The sequence below is a fragment of the Opisthocomus hoazin genome, chromosome 20 (assembly GCF_030867145.1).
Source record: "Opisthocomus hoazin isolate bOpiHoa1 chromosome 20, bOpiHoa1.hap1, whole genome shotgun sequence".
NCBI classification, from domain to species: Eukaryota; Metazoa; Chordata; class Aves; order Opisthocomiformes; family Opisthocomidae; genus Opisthocomus; species Opisthocomus hoazin.
In genome coordinates, this window is record NC_134433.1 from 8790000 (window position 1) to 8808360 (window position 18361).

General features: G+C 55.1%; 1 protein-coding gene across 2 annotated transcripts in view; it reads left to right on the forward strand.

Moving 5' to 3' along the window:
* The first annotated feature begins 2454 nt into the window (after window positions 1-2454).
* Window positions 2455-18361, forward strand: part of ATP2A3 (ATPase sarcoplasmic/endoplasmic reticulum Ca2+ transporting 3) — a 59428-nt gene continuing 43521 nt past the window's right edge. For both annotated transcript variants that reach the window (XM_075440355.1, XM_075440356.1), the window contains exon 1: window positions 2455-2654. In XM_075440355.1, coding sequence (XP_075296470.1) covers window positions 2537-2654 — 118 coding nt within the window. In that variant the 5' untranslated portion in view covers window positions 2455-2536. The remainder of the gene's footprint in view (window positions 2655-18361) is intronic.

Genomic DNA, 18361 nt, shown 5'->3' on the forward strand with positions numbered 1-18361 from the left:
GAAACACCGCTTTTCCCCCCAAAACAGTCACGAAAGGCAGATGAAGGCAACGACAGAGCTTGAAGCGAGGCCAGACCGCAGGGCTGGGAGCTGTGCTTCCTGCAGCGGGGCCTGCGGCACAGCTCGGGGGGGCCCGCCGGGCTGCAGCTCGGTGACAGCACCCCTCGGCCTCCCACGCTGTCAGCCGCGGCGAACCAAGAAACAGGAGTTTAGCAAACTACAAAAATGAACCTACGTTTGCTTTCAGGACCTCCGCTCCGGTAGGAGCCCAGAAACATTTTCTATAAATGAATCTACATAGAAATAAATAAGCTAGAGCTCCTCCCCGAGATGTCTGCTGCCGCTTCCTCGCGCTCGCTGCCGTCTCCGGGCTCTGCTTTCGGCACGTTTCTGCAGAAGCTGGGTTCGTCACCCCCCAGCTCTCTCGCCTCTCGGCCCATTCCTGCTCCCCATGTCTGGAGAGCAGCACCGGTTTCCGTCAGCTTCCTCCAGCGGCGGGTGGAGTGGGAGAACTGGAAGTACCTGAAAAGTCAGAAGCTGGTGTTCGCGCGGAGACAGTCGCTGGGAGCGGGTTTTAGCCGGGTCACAGCAGTGCTCCCCGAGCGAAGAGCCCGCTGAGGCACACCACGTGGGACAGTCCTGCACATGGGGGTGGTGGGGGTTACCCTTAGCTAGGTCGCATCCATGGATTTTGGGGGCAATCCTCCTTTTCCAGACCAGGGTGACTCCTCTTGTTGCTGCTGTCGGTCTCTGCTGCGCGGGGGATCTGCTGGGAACAGTCATTTTGCTGCTGGAAACGGCCATTTCGGTAGCCTGCTGCGAGCAGGTGTTGCAAAAGAGTGATGTAAAGCGCCCGGGTTGTGTAAGGGCTACAAGGATGGTGAGGGGTCTGGAGCATCTGTCCTATGAGGAGAGGCTGAGGGAGCTGGGCTTGTTCAGCCTGAAGAAGAGAAGGCTGAGAGGGAACCTTAGAAATGCTGATAAATATCTGCAGGGTGGGTGTCAGGAGGATGGGGCCAGACTCTTTCCAGTGGTGCCCAGTGACAGGACAAAGGGCAATGGGCACAAACTGAAGCAGAGGAAGTTCCAGCTGAACATGTGGAAGAACTTCTTCCCTCTGAGGGTGATGGAGCCCTGGCCCAGGCTGCCCAGGGAGGTTGTGGAGTCTCCTTCTCTGGAGATATGCAAGACCCGCCTGGACAAGATCCTGTGCAGCCTGCTCTGGGTGACCCTACTTGGGCAGGGGGTTGGGCTGGGTGACCCACAGAGGTCCCTGCCAACCCCGACCAGCCTGTGATTCTGTGATTCCGTAAGCAGGGCGCTGGCCCCCCCTGAGCCCAGCAGGACGGGAATAGGGACCTGGTTAAATGGAGTGGCGAGAGGGGTCAAGGCATGCACGGAGCGGCGCAAACCCGGGAGTGCCTGCGGAACGAGCCCGCTTGCTCAAATACAGGCTCCCTGCCTGCTGCCGCGGGGCGAGGAGCAGTGCCACACGCGACGCCCGGGGCTGGCTGGGGCGCGCGCTGTGAGGCCGGTCTGGCCATGCGTGAGGTGCCTGGGTTCCTTCCCACGTCTCCCTGTGGTGACTTTACTGTTGTTCAGGTTCACTACAAGCAGGACACTGAGGGGCTGGAGTGTGTCCAGAGAAGGGCAGCAAAGCTGGTGAGGGGTCTGGAGAACAAGTCTGATGAGGAGCAGCTGAGGGAGCTGGGGTGATTTAGTCTGGAGAAGAGGAGGCTGAGGGGAGACCTTATCGCTCTCTACTCCTACCTGAAAGGAGGTCGTAGTGAGGCGGGTGTTGGTCTCTTCTCCCAAGTAACTGGCGGTAGGACGAGAGGCAATGGCCTCAAGTTGCGTCAGGGGAGGTTTAGATTGGATATGAGGAAAAATTTCTTTACTGAAAGAGTGGTCAGGTGTTGGGACAGGCTGCCCAGGGAGGTGGTGGAGTCCCCATCCCTGGAGGGGTTCAACAAACGTGTAGATGTGGCACTTCAGGATGTGGTTTAGCAGGCACAGTGGTGCTGGGGTGATGGCTGGATTTGGTGACCTTGGAGGTCTGTTCCAACCTGAATGATTCTCCGATTCCACCATTTCCAGCATCGAAGCACGGCTGCCTCCCCCCGCGCACGGCCCATCGATGGCGGCCGTGTCGGCGGGGGGCAGCGGGCGCCGGGCAGCCATCCCCTCGCGCAGGGGTCGCGGGGGTCCCCCCACCACCCCGCAGCGCACACGGACCCCGGCGGGGGACACACGACACCCTCTGACCCCGCACAGCCCACGCTTGGCCGGGGCAACCCCTTCCGAGAAGTCTGGGGATAATTAATAAAAGGTAATAAAAGCGCGGGGGGGGGGGGGGGCGGCCCCGGGGGAGGGTGTGAGGGGAGCGGCGGGAGGGGCGGGGCCTCCGGCAGGGGGCGGGGCCCGGCGCCGCACGCCCCTTCCCGCGGCGGGCGGCGAGGCGCGGAGCAGCGCGGTGCGAGCGGCGCGCGCTGTGCCCTCCGCCCGGCCCCCCCCCGCCCCCTGCCCAGGCCCGGGCATGGAGGCGGCGCACAGCCTCCCGGTGCTCGACGTCCTCCGCCGCTTCGGGGTCACCGAAAGCTGCGGGCTCAGCCCGGAGCAGGTCCGGCGCAGCCGGGAGAAGTACGGCCACAACGGTGAGTGCGGCGGGACGGGGCAGCGGCTGGGACCCTCCCCGCCGCGGGGACACCCCCGGAGCATCCCCCCCATGCCTGGACACCTGTGGGTCAGGGGAATGATTGCCGGGGGTGCCGGCGGCCGGGCGGCGCTGGCAATTAGCGGGGGCGTTAATTGCTCCGGCGGAGGGTCCGAACGCGGGGGGGGGGAGTTCCCCCTGTTGCCTGCGGGTCAGAGAGGGAAGCCCCAGCATGGGGGGGGGAGGGCACACCCCGCTCCTGGCAGGGCGGGGGGAGATGGGGCGAGGGCGGCGGGCTGGCTGCGGGCCCCGCTGAGCGGGAAACCTCCCCCCCAACCCCCCCGGCATCTCCGTGGGTTCGGTGAGGGGAGCTGCTCAGGGTGCGTGTCGTGAGTGCGTGGCGTGTGCTTGCGGGGCTGCCTGGGCCTGCCTGGCCCACGGGGGCTGGATCCCTCAGGCCGGAGCCGTGGCGGGGACGCTGGCTCTGTCTGCTGGAGCGGGAGGGTTTTAGGGGGAGTTCGCCCCGGTGCTTCGAAGCAGCAAGTCCTGTCTTGGAGTTCTGTCGGAGATAAGTGCGTAAACTCCTGGGTCGGAGCTTGATCCTGGTGGATGAGGTGACAGAAAGCCTGAGGAGATGCTGGTGGGATGGCTGTCTGGGTCTGTGTTCTCCTGGGGGGCTGCGTTAGGTGGGGTCGCGGGGCTGTGCCTCCTCCGGACAAGCCCTGCGAGCAGCAGTGGCGCGGGCTGGGCTGTGCTCGGGGTTCCCCCGTCCCACCAGTGTTCCCCATACCGGGCAGCTTCTGCTCCGGTCCCTGAGTCAGCATGGTCAGGGCTGGATTGGGAGCTCTGGCCGTGGAGAACTGCAGAAGGTGTAAGCGGTGGAGCATCACACCTGCCCTTGTCTGACTGGAGAGAGTCCAGCGGAGGGCTGTGAGGATGATGCGGGGACTGGACCATCTCTCCTGCGAGGAAAGGCTGAGGGAGCTGGGCTTGTTCAGCCTGGAGAAGAGAAGGCTGCGAGGGAACCTTAGAGATGCCTCTAAATATCTGCAGGGTGGGTGTCAGGAGGATGGGGCCAAACTCTTTTCAGTGGTGCCCAGCGACAGGACAAGGGGCAACGGGCACAAACTGAAGCTGAGGAAGTTCCGTCTGAACATGAGGAAGAACTTCTTCTCTCTGAGGGTGACGGAGCCCTGGCACAGGCTGCCCAGGGAGGCTGTGGAGTCTCCTTCTCTGGAGATATTCAAGCCCTGCCTGGACGCGGTGCTGTGCAGCCTGCTCTGGGTGACCCTGCTTTGGCAGGGGGTTGGACTGAGTGACCCACAGAGGTCCCTTCCAACCCCTACCATTCTGTGATTCTGTGACCCAGGTGTGGAGGAGGGCAGCTGGGGACACGGCTGGTTAGCTGGGAGGGGAGCGATTCCTCTGCTTTGGGGGCTGAATGCAAATTACATCCTTAACGAACAGGTGATCGGTCTGATTTCGAGGTGTGATTGCTCCCAACGTTCCTGCACCGTCCCTCGGCCCCGCGGGCGCATGGGGATGACAGTCTGTGCCGTGCGGCAGCGTGTCACCTACGGGCGCTGCCGTCGCGGGGCTCGCGGCGGCTTCATCGTCCTGTTTGCCCAGGTGAATCACCGTCGCTGAGTCAGGGACGTCGGCTGCTCGGTGGCACCGGCCTCTCCGTCTTGAAAAAGGGAGCTCGAACGGATGACGTAGGTGCAAAGCAGAGGGTTAGCGGTGGCAATTAGTTTGTCTTTTTATTTTTTTTTCTTCTTCCTTCCCCCTCTTGCAAGCAATGGCTCAGTGTTTGCCTTTCTCTGCAGTTTTGCTTCCCATACAGCCCAGTGCTGGGTTTCTTGCAAGCTGTTGGTTCCCAAGAGCTTCTGACTTTGGGCTGTCCTGCGGCTTTCACCCTCAAAGCAGAGCTCTGCATCTCCCGAACAGCACAGCTCGCCGTGATGTGCATGGACGTTGAGAGCAGTAACATGGGCAGTGCAACCATCAGTGCAGATGTGGGCAAAGACTTTCAAGAATTCTGAATTTTTGCAGTTTTTGTGCGGTACTTATATTTTCTTGTGGCGCGGGTGAGCTATGGGCAGGTTAGCACAGCTTAGAATTGTGCAGGATGGGACCTCGTGTGATCTGTTTGGGGTTTTATTTGTTTGGTTTAAAATCTCGATGCTAAGCAAACAGCCTGTTTTCCAGCATGGCGCAGACTTGCACGTTGTGTTGCAGCAGCGGGAGCTGACTGTACCGGGGTACCCTCGGGTGCCCCGTTTGGGAGAGCTGCTCTGGGGAGCAGCATGGGACAGTGAGCTGGGCTTCCACCGGAGCGTGGGTCTTGAAGGTGGCCTGTATTAAATTGTGGTTTAATTTAGGCTTAAATTCAGCTCCGGCAGCGGAAGTGCGGGGCAGTTGGGTGACTCGCTTGAGCTCATGCAGAAGGGGGAAGAGAATTCAAAACTTGCATGGCTTGAAGCGCCGAGCAGACCTTCAGCTCCAGCTAGTTTCATTTTCGCACCCTCCCGTCTCACATTCATTCATCTCCTTCTAAACCTGAAATCAAACTGCCAGTGTGGTCGTGAATCACACTCTAAAATACATCATCTTTCTTAAAAACTGTCTCCCGACGTACTTCAGAGAGCTGCTGTCTGCTGCTTTTTCATTGTGTTGATGCATTTAAAAAAAATGCGAGCTGCCACGAGCGCCGACGTTAAGTGAGAAGCAGTGGCCATTGGCATGTTTTATATTAAATAAAATTTTTTTTGGAGGGTGGGGGAGTATTCTTTTGGAGCCTGAAATTGTTTTTTCAGTCCCAGTGCTCGCATTTATATTTGCAGGAGGAAACAGAGAGCAATACTGATTATTTAATATCTCCAGTTCGTGGCTTGGCAGCCAAGCAGTGAGATACAGATTACTGGACTGGAAGAAGATACTTCTCCGTTAGGAAGAGCTCATGTTCTAGTTTCAGATCTGTCATCGGTGCTGTCAGCATGGCCATTTCGTTTGCCAAGGAAACTGGAGAAGCCGCAGAATGTGTAGGTCTCACCATGGCGATTCTTAAAAGGCTCCTGAATCTCCAAAGTCAGTGTTAACTACTGAACGCTTTGGATGCTCCACGTGTGCCAGGCGGGCGCTTCCCTGCGCCTCCTCCTGTCCGCCAGCACCGAGCTCCACAGGTTGCTTTTAGACCACAACACTTAAAAAAAAAAAAAAAAAAAAGGACAAAAAAAGAGAGCAAAAAATGCACATCTCTTACTTTATAATAGACTGAGCAGGAAGATACAGGGGTGCAAACATTTTTCTTTCTAAATTTAAAACCAGGGGCACAATTTATTCTAAAACGATTGCAGTTTTGCTGAGGAATGGCAGATGTAAACGGGAGCTGCCCCGCGGACAAGTGATTTTTCTGTTTTAAATATAGATCTGATTTCTCTTTTCTAAATGGATTTCCATGTGTAAATGAGCATACATTTGAGGCAGGATATTGCCAGCGTTAATGCATATGCATAATTTTATTTGCTTCATCTGTAACCTAAATGGACTGTGAATGTCAGCGGAGTCAAGCGCTCGGCTGTTTGCAGCGTCGGGGCGTTCATCTCGCCTTGCACGGCATCTCTTCCGACCCTGATGCAGAAGCCCTGCTGCTGTCTGCGGTTGGGAACGTCACCGGGCAGGATGGGACCCTGCCCGCCAGCCCTCCTCAGGGTCTTGCCCATCCTCTTCTTCACCCTCGCCGCCCCCGGGGCTGACCCCCAGCGCGATACCTGATGCTCTTCAAAGCCTCCTGCGCCTCACTGCAAGGCGCAGTGATAACGGGGTTTAGGTGATGGCTGGTTGAAGTGGTCTTCAAGCAGCTTCAGCGTGGGGCGAGATCAAAGCCCATGAGGAAATTGGCTTTTCTTTTCTGACACACCTCTCTGCATCTCCATCACATTTATTTCAGGACCTCGGAGCCCTTCTCTGTGTTTTTGCACGTGTGTGCCCGAGCCCGCCTGGGCAGGAGGAGGAGACGTCCCCAAGCCCTCATCCAGCCTGGGATGTGTTGCCGCTCTCCCGAAACCCACCGAGGCTCATTCACGAGGAGCTTTCTGCTCCTTGGCGTGAGCGTGCGTCCAAGCCCCTGTTTTGCTAGAAGCAGCAGCAAAACCCACTGATACATTGTTTATTTCCATCCTTTTCCCAGCCTGTACCTAGGGCTGCGTGTTCCTGTGTGTGTATGTTCATCGGCACACGCGTGTGCATGCACGCGCCCCTGCGCGTACTCTAATTGCGGTGCATTACTTAACGCTGGATTAGCTGCCGGCGGTTGCTAACGAGCCAAGGTTACGCTCCAACTCTCTCTTGACAATAAAAAAAGAAAAAAAAAAGAAAAAGAAATAAAATTTCTATTTTGTGCTGAAATATTTGAGAAGCCGGTAAGGAGAGGAAAAGCAGCATTTTCTGACTCATCTAACTCTGCTCTCTGTTCCTCTGCGCATCGCCCACCTTTTCCACCCCCGAAACACACGCTTAACAGTCTGATTCATAAACATGCTACGGGGTTTGTGTTTTTTTTTCTCCTCCTCCAAATCCTTCCCCTTAGGAGAAATGCTGAGGCATTCAAACCTTGCGAGTGCTTTCGGGTTTGGGGAGAGGCTACACAAAATTTTCCTAATTGGACGGGAGGAAACTTGGGATTTTTATCCCTGTGCCGTCCTCTGAGGTTACCGGCTTTTTGTACCTGGCTTTAATAAAAAGATTGTGAATAAAGAGCAATGTTCAGAAAAACTGATGTCTGCTCTTAAAATGCTGCGGGAGCCGGGGATGGAACATTTCCAGGGCGAGGAGGGGCAGGGGCTGTGCTGGGGGAGAGGGGATTTTGCGTGCAGGTCTTGTGTGTGCCGCTGGGGTTGGTCTCCCCTGTTGCACAAGCGTTATTTCATTAATATTTTTATTTCATTGCTGGTTTTGAAGCTGGGGGTGGTGGAGCTGGTGCTACAAAGCACCGGTTTAGGAGGAGCCGGGTGCGCTGTGGCTGCCCGGATGCTGGCTTGGGATGCGCCGATTCCAGAAAGGGGCTGGAGAGGGTCCTCCAAAACCACAGTTAGCAGCAAAATATCCCCCCTCCCCCCAGGCTGATCCCCTTCCCCGGAGTTTCGGTGCGTGTTTTGACCTCCCTACTCCCGCTGAGCGTTGCTGGCCAGCCTCGTGCCGTCCTCGCCATCACCGTGCAGCCCCACATCTGCTCTTTGCCTGTTCAGTGGCGTTGGTCTTTCTGCGCGTTTTAAGCCTTTTCTAATCGCCAGATCTGATCTGAAGCTGTTGAGTCACATTTCTATGGTCATCTCCCTCCAGGGTAAATCTCTGAAAAAGACGGTTGATGTTTATGTCACAAGTGTGGTTTTTTTTTTTTCTTTAAAGCTTCTTCTCAAAACCATTTTTCTTGAGTAAAAACCATCACCCGACGCCTGGCGTTGCTTTTGCTTTCTTCCTACCAAGGACAATTTTAATTTTTGAGAAGCGTCCAAGTCACTGCCTTTTTGCTCTGCGTTTGATCTCCTCCTGCAACAGCGATGGTGTGAAAGCAAGAGGCTCCTGGCTGCTGCTGAATCACCCCTGTCCCGCGGCTTGGGTCTGTCCTGGCACATCTGCAGCCCAGGCAATGCTCCGGGCACGGATCTCCACAGTAAATCCCTGCGCGGTGCCCCAAGTTGCAGGTGGTGGTGCAAAGCGGGGCTGAACACGGGCAACTTAAAGCAAGTGGTGGTTATTTTCTGGTGGTGATAGCCACCCTGGGCAGCCCTCGAGAGCTGGGGTGAGCACAGCCAACCCATGCCCTCCCCGATACCCGAAACCTCCCCCGGGAGCGGCGTTCCCGTTACCCTCCTGCCATCTGCAGTGGGGACCCGAACTATGGAAGGGCATCAGAAACCTGGTGGGGCTGCACCATCCCTGAGATGCTTTCATTGCCACCGTCCTGAAGAGTGAGGTTGGGTTTTTCTTTTTTCATATATTCACACCTCTGGAGGAGCCAGCTTGGCTTTTGTTTGCAGCAGCAGCATTTGCAGAGTTGGTCAGGATTCTGATGCCCCTCCAAAATGTTTTTTGGGGGTTATTCTTTGTAAGCCATGAGCCAGATGTTGGGTGGTTGCACCCAGTGCCTCTCGGCCAGCTGGTCCAGCCCCAGTTCTGGGAAGCGGCTCCCCTCTGCGAGGCATCGCAGTGTCCAGACCAGCCACAAACACCTGCTCCTGGTGCCTTGAGCTCGCCTGGCCAGTCAGTGGATGCCCCGTCCTGGTTAGTGTTTTCAGGGCTGTTAAAAGGAGTGTTAAGAAGTTATGGGCAACACCTAAGCTGTACCCTGCTTTGGCAGGGGGTTTGGACTAGATGATCCACAGAGGTCCCCTCCAACCCCTACCATTCTGTGCTTCCGTACTCCATGGGGAATGAGGGCAGAGAAAGCAGAATGGCAGAGCAGGTAAGGCTGGGTGTCTGGGTGCTGATACTGCACAAGGATGCTCTAAAACTCCTATTTAATGGGTTTTTTTCCCTGGGAGAAGCCTATTAGGGTGCTTGGGCAGCTGTGGCACGCGGGGCAGCGGTCCCTGCCCGGCCCCTTGGCTCGCTCTGCCGATGGCAGCCGGCGGCGGTGCGCGGAGCAGGACGCTGTCTCCCGGGCTGGCTGGTTTGGTGTGGGTTCGTTCAGTAGCCGGCTGGCAGAGCGCTCCGGAGGGAAGGCGCTTGGGAGCGGGATGGGGACCGGGAGCCAAGGAGCCACGGGGCCGACGTTTTCTGGTAGCATTGCTGGGGCTCTCGCGGTCTCAGTTACAGGGTGGAAATATTAAGGCAGGTTGTGATTATCAGGAGAGGGATGGGGTTTTCTCCTTGCCTTTTTTATCTTTTATTTCTGTTTTCCCTTTTTTCCCCCTCCCCTTCCCCTGCTTGTTACGCAGCCCTCAGGGATGGCCTCCCATTGCATCTTGGGTGGGGTGAAGGCAACGAAGGCACCCCGTGCTGGTCACTCAGTACACCTTGGGCAGGAGAAACAGCTGATGCTGGGGAGACTGGGAGGACTGGGAAAGCTGGGAGGGAGTGAGGAGAGAGGCCTGCGGTCACTATGGGCGGGCTGGCAGCAGGACAGGGCTGTCAGGGGCTCAGTCCAACCCGGTGCAATATTAATACCCAGCAAATCCCAGAAAGCACCAACCCCCCATCCCACCTCCAGTTATTACTGTGCATTTGATATTTTCTTTTTTTGCCAGTATTGTGTCTCATGATCTTTTTTTATATCTCAGCATTGGTAGTATTGGAGGTAAAAAGCATAATATTAACCTATATTAAAAAAAAATTACCGACTGCTCGGTCGAGCTGCTGTCTGTACCAGTTACCTCGCTGGAAAACAGGTAGCAGAGATCTGGGCTGGAAGTGTAGAAGTGATGAGGAACTGGAACCAAAAAGCAATAGAGAAAATTGTGGTTACTTGAGTATTTCCATGACGTGAGCATGCGCCGGAGGCTCCTCCGTGGCCGGTTAACCCCTCGCAGGCAGGGCTGCAGGCAGCTGCCTGCTCCGCCAGCGTCCGGGCAGTGACCGCGCAGGTGGAGATGAGCAACGCTGGGGCAGGAGACTCATTATTCCCATTTGGATTAATGCAATTAATGCTAAGGGGTCTTGTCCAAGCCGTGGCTTGGTGGGTGTCTTGCCTGAGTTGAGCCAGTCGTCTGATGAAAGGAGGGTTGGATTTGGGTGCAAAGTGTTCTCTTTTGGAGAGGAGTTGAATTAACTCTTGCCAGCAGTTCACCTCGTGTCTGTAACTAGTGTTTGCTGGTTTTCTGTGGGAACCTCCCAGTTTTTGAGGTTTGGCGGATCGTTACCACTCTGTAAAAGCCTTTTCTCTTTCTCACCCGCAGAGGTGGTGAGTCCAAGGTCAGGCTGTGGTTTGGTGATGATCCCATCTGCCTCCCGGGACACGGTCCGTGCCCATGCACCGCCTGGTCCAGCACGTCCCCGGCCATCAGGCTTCTTCAGGCAACGCGATGGCATCTCTTGGTGACCCGTGGTGGCTGAAATCTGAAATTTTGCACCTCTTTTTGAAGTCTAAACCTGTAGTACTCCTAAATGCAGGTGCCTCTGCTCTAACCATCAAAATCCTTCTAAAATTTAAATGTTCAGCAACCTGCTGGATGTGCTGACGCAGGTCCTGGCTTCATCACCTGTGCTTCCACATGAACCCATTTAAGATATTATACATGTATATGTGTGTGTGTGTGTGTCCCATCTGAAATTTTATTTATATGTCCCATCTGAGGTTTTTTTAAATATATGTATCCTGTTCGAGATTATATATATCCCATTTGAGATTTTTTATCTATATGTCTCCAATTTGAGATTTTACGTGTATATATATGTATCCCATTTGAGATTACATATATATTTTTATATATATAAATTCTACCCCCCCACACACACTAACATTTGCAAGTCACTGTGGGACACCTTTGAATTAGAGACCCCTTTATGGAGGAGAAAGAAAACACAGACAATGAAAAGATGTGTTTTCCCTATCGAGACCTGACAGACCCATGCTGAAGGGTGAAGGCACTCGAGGAGCGGTGACACCATGCTGGTGGCCTGGCCCAGCCGCGCGGCAGGGTCACCGTCACCATCGAAGGTGCGATGTTTTGGGGAGGAAATCCGCTTCTTGCTCTGGCGTGTCCCCTGTGCCCCTGGGTTCCTGTCCGCGGTATTTTTGCTTTGGGTGTTTCCTGCTATTTAGCCACTATGTGTATTTTAAACCAGCGGTCGGGGGGAGGTGGGGGAGGGATGTGAGTTAGTTCGGACTGAAGGGCAGGGTTGTGGCAGGCGTCCTTGTCCGGGCGGCTGCGGGAGCGGTGGGGACGCGGTGCCGGGGGCAGCCCCGCCGCTGATGAGTTTTGCTCTTGGTGAAACCTCTCCCAGCGCATCGGTGTGGTCCCCAAAGACACCGGCCGTGGCCATACTGCTCCCAGGGGCTGGGTGGGAAAGCTGTCCCTTGCGCTGGGACCAGTCCCCATGGCCAGCCCATGTCCTCCTGGGGGGATGGATGGCCAAAATGTTTTTGTTTTTTTTTCCTCTCGTCTTATTGGAGAGAATCCCTGGAGTCCTTGCAGAGCCACGCTCCGAGCAAACGCAAGGGCCGTGTTTTGCATGTTATGTATTTGCTTTATTATATGGAGGTTTGTTTCGTTTTGTTTTTTTTCTTCTTCTGATTTGGCAACAGTTTTTCTTGCATTTGTTGCTGATAAAAATCAGTTATTTTTTGGGAGGGGTGCGTGGGCGGGGGAGATTCTCTCTTCTGCTTCCTTCGCCGTGGGGAGCAAAAGCACAGAGATCCTCGAGGAGGAGCTCAATTAGCTGAGCGGTGACTCCAGCCCCTCCGACAGCCGGCGGTGGCCGAATCCTCAGGGATTTGCCCTGTAAAACATTGGCTCAGCTGGATTTTGCCGAGCAGGCAGTGCCTGTCCCCGGGAGACGGGCAGCTGGGGTCAGGGTAACCCTCCCTTTACCTGCCTGTTTGCACTTTTCTTTTTCCATTCTGCAACCTCCGAGTCAACAGAAGGTCTAAAATAAGGAAAATGTGGGGAGCGAGTGGAAAAAACAACAATAAAAAAGGCCGGCTCAGCGGAGCAGGGTGGGAGAGGGGAAGCGATGGAGCCGTGTCCCTGGCCCTCCCACTCCAGCCACCGCGAAGGGTTCCCTCAGGGCACCGTGTCCTTTGGGGTTTTCCAGGTGTTCTGGGCTTTTGCACACTTTGGAGGTCAGGGAGCTGCTGTTGCCAGCAGGTACATGGAAACCCCATCAGAGGAGCGGTAGTGTTCTGATCCGCTCTCCTCTGGAGGGGAGTCCTGCATCGACCCCAGAGGAGATGGGGCTGCTCTGCAGTGCTGGCTCAGACCTGTTCTGGGGCCCCTCTTTTATCTAGAAAAGCCTAATTCAAATTATTCTTTCCTTTTTCGCCCCTTTTTGACATAAATGTATATAGATACCATGTATATATACACATACATATATAATATTTCATCCTTGTACACAAATGTATATAGGTATCCATGTATACATATACATATATAGCATTTCATCCTTATAGACATGCACACAGATATTATACATAGTTGGAAGAAGATTATAGAAAAAGCCTAGATGGGACTTGTATTTCCGGGGATCCCTGAGTATCTCTCTCCAGGAAAGGAACTGCTTCAACTGCACAGAGATGTGTGATCCCCCGAGAGTTCATCTGTGAAAAGTCTTAACTGTCCAACTCGCCCCTTCTTCCCCGTCCAGAAGAACAGATCTTTTCTATCCTACAGAAATTTTTTTCTTCTGATATAATCTAAACTAAGGGCAGTGTAGACTTCATTTTCCATGAAAACCCATCCAAGAGGATTGCTGAAAATAGATTGTGCTCTGAGAACAGATACCAGAAAAAGCAAATGTGTGTGTGTGTGTGGAGCCAGGACAGCCGGGGCAAGGACTTCTGCAAAAAAAAATGTTAATAATAATAATCTCGGTTTGAGTTAATTGAGTTGAAAAGCAGCTCATTAGCACCCGCGTGGGTCGGAGTCAGAGGACGCACCACCCTGTGGATACACTGGCCGTGTTCCATCAGCTTGATTTTGTTTATTTACCAGCAGATGGGAGATGGGTTGAGATACCATATTCCAACTTTCAAATTTCAGGAAAGTTTGCCATGGCAGAGGCATTTCCTCCAGAAAACAAACAAACGGGGGAAAGAAACCCCAAACCCACCCACTCCAGACCTCTGTGCTTTGGGGATGGAGCCAGCTCCCTGCGGCCCCTGGCTTGGGGCAGGGTCTCCTTCCCACCCGGCGTGCCAAGGGTTTTCCTGATCCGTGAATACTCACCCCAGCTTGTGCACTGGGGCTGGGCTACAGGTGGCAGCAGGACTGATTAAGATGTATCGATTAAGATGTATCAATTAAGATGTATCAATTAAGATGTATCTATTTAAACATCAGCTTTCGGAGGGATGAGGGTGAGCAGGTTCCTCGTCTTGGCAGGAAAGGGGAGAAAACGCTGTTTGGATTTAAAAGCACGGTCTTGTAGTTCCTTTCTTCCTTTCTTAACTGAGGAGACTGGTTTGGGGGTTGCTCTGGGGGGGTTGCGTGTAGCAGCCGCCCGTGGATCCGCTCTTGCAGGTGTCCCAGGAGCTGGGTCCACGCTGGTTGCGGTTCAGTCCAACCCTGCCACGCGCGAGACGTCGAGCAGATCACGCAGCGAAGCGGATGGTTTGCTGGGTGTGCCGCGCGTGCTGCGGCGTCGGCCCCGGTTTGGGGGAAAGGGAGGAGGTTTTCTGCAGTGGTGTGCCGGCAGGTTAACGCAGGAGGTGGGCTGGCGTGTCAAAGCGCTGCCCTTCCAGCCAAGGGTTTGGGGCGCGAGGGTTTGGCGTCGCACGTCGAGACGGGCACCCTGCAGCGGGGAGAAGGCTGGGGTTACGCGAGAGGAAGGTGACGCCTTCCCTGCCCGTGTTCCTCCGGGAGCGGTGGCTGCCGGGTGTCTAATGCTGAGCATCCCTGGACCTGCTTGTCCCCGAGCCCCGTGGGTCGGTGGAAGAAGTGTCCTCTGAGCAGGGATGCTGCCGGCGGATGCGCCTGAGCTGCGTGGCCGCTGCCGGCCGTGGAAACCGAGAGCTGCCTGCGCTTTTCCGCAGCACTGGGCTCGTGGAATATTTAGTTACATTTATCATTATAGTTTATTATTTATTATTATGATTTATTATTTTAATTATTTTTTATTATTTATTAATTTTATTAATTTTATTATTTATTTTTATTTTTATTATTTAGTTTTATGATTTATTAGTTTTGTTATTTTTATTTTTATTATTTATTTTTTATTTTTATCTTTATTATTTATTTTTATTTTTTATTCTTCTTATTATTTTTTATTATTTTATTGTTTTATTTTGCCTGTCATGCATGTGTGGTATCTCCAGTGGTTGCTTACAGCCTCGTCGAAGATGCTGGGCTCAGTGTAAACCCACCAGATGCTCGGGGAGGCAGTTTTGGGGGTTGCTGCTCCCCGCACTGAGCCGCAGCAGCCCTTTGCTGTGTGCTGAGCAGCATCTCTCCTCCAGGAGCAAACGCATCCTGTTTGGAACATGCATCTTAGTTTTGTTTTATTACCTGCCTTTTCAGCCCCAATATCCCTTTTTCCTGTTTTTTAGGAAAAAAACCCAAACACGGTCCCACCTGGCTCTTCTCTGGGTCTCTCAGAATTTGGCTGAAAGGCGCAGCCCAATTTTCGGGGCTGAAATTCCTCCCCTGGGGCGTTTGAAGCCTCCCGGGGCCGGGCAGGGACGCGCGGCCGAGCTGACCCGGCAGCGCAGGGCATCCCCGGGGCTCCTGGCACCACCGCCTCTGCCTGTTTGGTTTCCTAAACCGTTCCCCGGCACTGCCAGGAAAATGTTATTAAATTTTCTGTCGCCGTGTGTTGGACTCACTGCGAGTGGCCTGTTTGTGGTGGCATGTGGCAGTCCGTCGTGCCCGGAGGGGTTACGGATTCGCCGTGGCCTGGATGGTGCTTTTCTCCCACCGCGCTGGGTCGGAGGGGTGTTGGCTTGGGGGCATCTGGGCATCGCGCTCGTGGTGCGAGGGGCAGCCAGAAGCCGAGCAGCTGAGGGCAGGAGGCTGCAGCGGAGCCTGGAAGGGTGAAAAAACGTTACTGTGCAAAAAAACCCCCAATTTACTTAACACCACTGGGGTATCAATGGGAAATCAGCTGAAAAAATAGTTTTAGGGTAAGAAAGGTGGAAATAAAATGTATCTCTAGGGTGCAAGAAGAGGAGATCCTGAAATTGCAGCGTGCCCCTTGGTTGGGGTTGTGGCAATTCTGGCAGAAGGTTCCCAAACGCAGCAGAGTCGCGCTCTCACCTTTCCCCGGGGTTACAGAAAGGGTCTGTAAGGAGAAGGTTAACAAAACCCAGCACAACCCCAAAACTAAAAAAAGCACCCCAGCTTAAGCTGTATTTTATTCAAGCTCCTGTGCTGCTTTTTTGTTGTTGTTGTTTAACCTGTTACTATTTAAACGCGGATTTTTAGCTTTTCCACCCGGGAGCCGGAGTTGGAAATTCTTTCCACTGTGTTGGTGCAGGAGGGAACAAACCGCTGCTTTTAGTGTGCTCAAATAATCCATCCCAGGCTGGAGCTGCGGGTTTCCTCCGTCCCGCTACCTCCCACTCCCGAAACGAGCCTGGGGATCCACCGCAGGTGCTGACGGGGACGGGGGGACAAGGCCACCGCTTGCTGCCCCATTTCCCCAGGGTTTATCCCCTAAATTTCCCCAAGACTTTCCTCTTGCAAATGCCACGTGGGCACTGGAGCTGCAAGCCTGAGTGGTGGCTTCATTTTTGGGGGGCTATGTCTTCTTGTCTTACTTTCATAGGATTAAAAAAAGGAGGTGGGGAAGCGATTTGCTTTTTTTGCTGTGACATGGGCGGGGGATGCTCAGGGCCGGCCAGGCTTTGCAGCCCCGTGCTGGGACCCCCTGCGCCATGGCAGGGGGAAGCTCGTGCTGGCCAGCAGTTTGGGGATGAGCCATTTCCAGGAATAAAGGAAGGCAAGTTTGGGGTGGGATGAACAACGTTTTCCTTATTTATTTCACACAGCTCCTTGGACCATTGGTCCAAGGGCACACTCCCACTTCCATCCCCGTTTCCCTCTACCCAGACAGTGCGATGTCGGTGGTGGCTTATCCTTCAGCACGAGGATGTGCCGGTTTTCCAGGGACAAGGAGATACTGTGCGGCCGGATTTGCACGGTACTTCACTGCCATTGAGGAGCACGTCCAGGATAACTGCGTTTTCTGTTTCCTGACCCACCGAGATAAGCTTAGCTGGCCAGAAAAGGAGCAGATGCGCCTTTCGGCTGCTCCCCTCCGACCAGAGCAGCGAGGCTGTGGGTGCCCGAATGCCCCTATTCTCCCCCAGGACGCTGTCACCATCCCGGAGGGACCAGTGCTGTTGGTCTGGGCTCAGTACTGGTGGGTTTGGAAGAGCAGCGTGAGGGCAGGACGAGCAGTCGGTCCGGAGCCCTGTCTGCCGTGGGAAGCCCTGTGACCCAAACCAGAAATTTTTGGGGCTGATTTTATTGCCAGCCATTTATGGTGTCTGGGTGCCTGCCAGAAAACCGGTTGGATCATTTCACCCTAGATCATCTCCTGGAAAAAAGCAAGGATATTTCTGCTCCCTAAACCTCTGCTACCCATCCTCATGGGCTGCCCCGCCAGCCCTCACCCCCCCTGGGCTGCTGCCATCCGCAGCGCTTCCTCTGGCCCCAAATTTTGGGGGTCTGTGGATCCCCTAACCGGGAGGGGCACTGGGCGTTGCAAAGCATGGGGCAGAGCTCAAGCAGGGACGGGCGCCAGGGAGTTACAGGAACAGCAAACTGCCGGTGTTTGCCGTGCAGGGGGGTTGTATCTCGCTCCTTTTATCTTCCTGCCACCTTTTGAAGCAGCCCTGAGCGAGCGGCTGTTGCGGGCAGCCAGCGTAACCAAAACTCGCCCGGCGCGCAGGAAAAAGCAGCTGCGAGGCGGTAGGCAAATACGGCGCTGGGGGCCGGAGGTGCTTCCCCCACCCGCGGCACACCCCGGGCCACCACCACCTTCGCTCTGGAGGGAAAGCACCCGTGGCCTTGGGACCAGCTCCTTGGCGGTGATGGAGAAGACGGGGAAGAGCCGGATCCTCCGGGAGCGGGTCGCTGCGGCCGCCCAGCGTGAGGATGCGGATGTTCCCAGTGCCGTGCACCCGGGAGGGGCTTTATAGTGCGCGGTTAGTTTGCTGTTGGCAGCTGTGCCCACCCCGGGACACGACCTCTGTGTGTGGGCGGTTGGGTTGGGTGGGTGAGCCCCCTCCCCACGAGCCAACCCAGCGTCGCTCGGACGGCCCTGCCCTCGCCATGGCCCCTCTCGCTGCGGTCAGGCTGGCGAGTCCCCCTGCAATGGGGGTTCCCTGGGGTCGCCCCCTGCCCCGCTGCGATTCGGATGGATGGCTGCTGGGGGTTTTAGTGTACGGGGCTTTTTTTGGTAAACAGCGAACTCGGCTCTGCAGCATCCTTACCTCCCCATCTCGGTGCAATGGCACATGGTGTCCGTGGGTCCGGCTTCCCCTCCAGGCCGGCTGGCAAAGAGGTGCCAGGGCAGTTGGAGGGTGACACCTCGGCACTGCCCGGCTTCTTCTGGAGAAGCTGAAGCAACCTCAGAAAGTCCCTTGAGGTGCACCTGAAGGTCACGCTCTTCCTGGGCGAGAAGCGAGGTGCAGGACGGTCTCAGGGATGCAGCGGCGTTTGGGAAGCTCGGGTGTGAAGCTGTACGTGAAAGCAAAGGCGTGTGGGTTAGTTCAGGTGATACACAGCCGAGGCACTTGGATGACTACGCTTTGTCCTTGGTGAGCATCGGGCAGCATTAGCACCATGGGGCTTGGGGTGTTTGTCATCCCCGATAACGCTACAACACCCGGGATTAGTTTGCAAATGCCGGTTTTTCACACTTCTGCAGCTCCAGTGTGACCGTGCAAGGCAGTGAGCAGCTTCACGCCTCCGTCGCCCGGCGGGATTTACACCAAGCAGGTGACGGGCTGAGCTGGCTTTCAAACAACCCGGCAAAGCCGTTCCCGGTTGTGCAATCGGCAGTTCTGCGGAGCGCCGGGGGTGCGCGGCGCTGCCGGCTGTC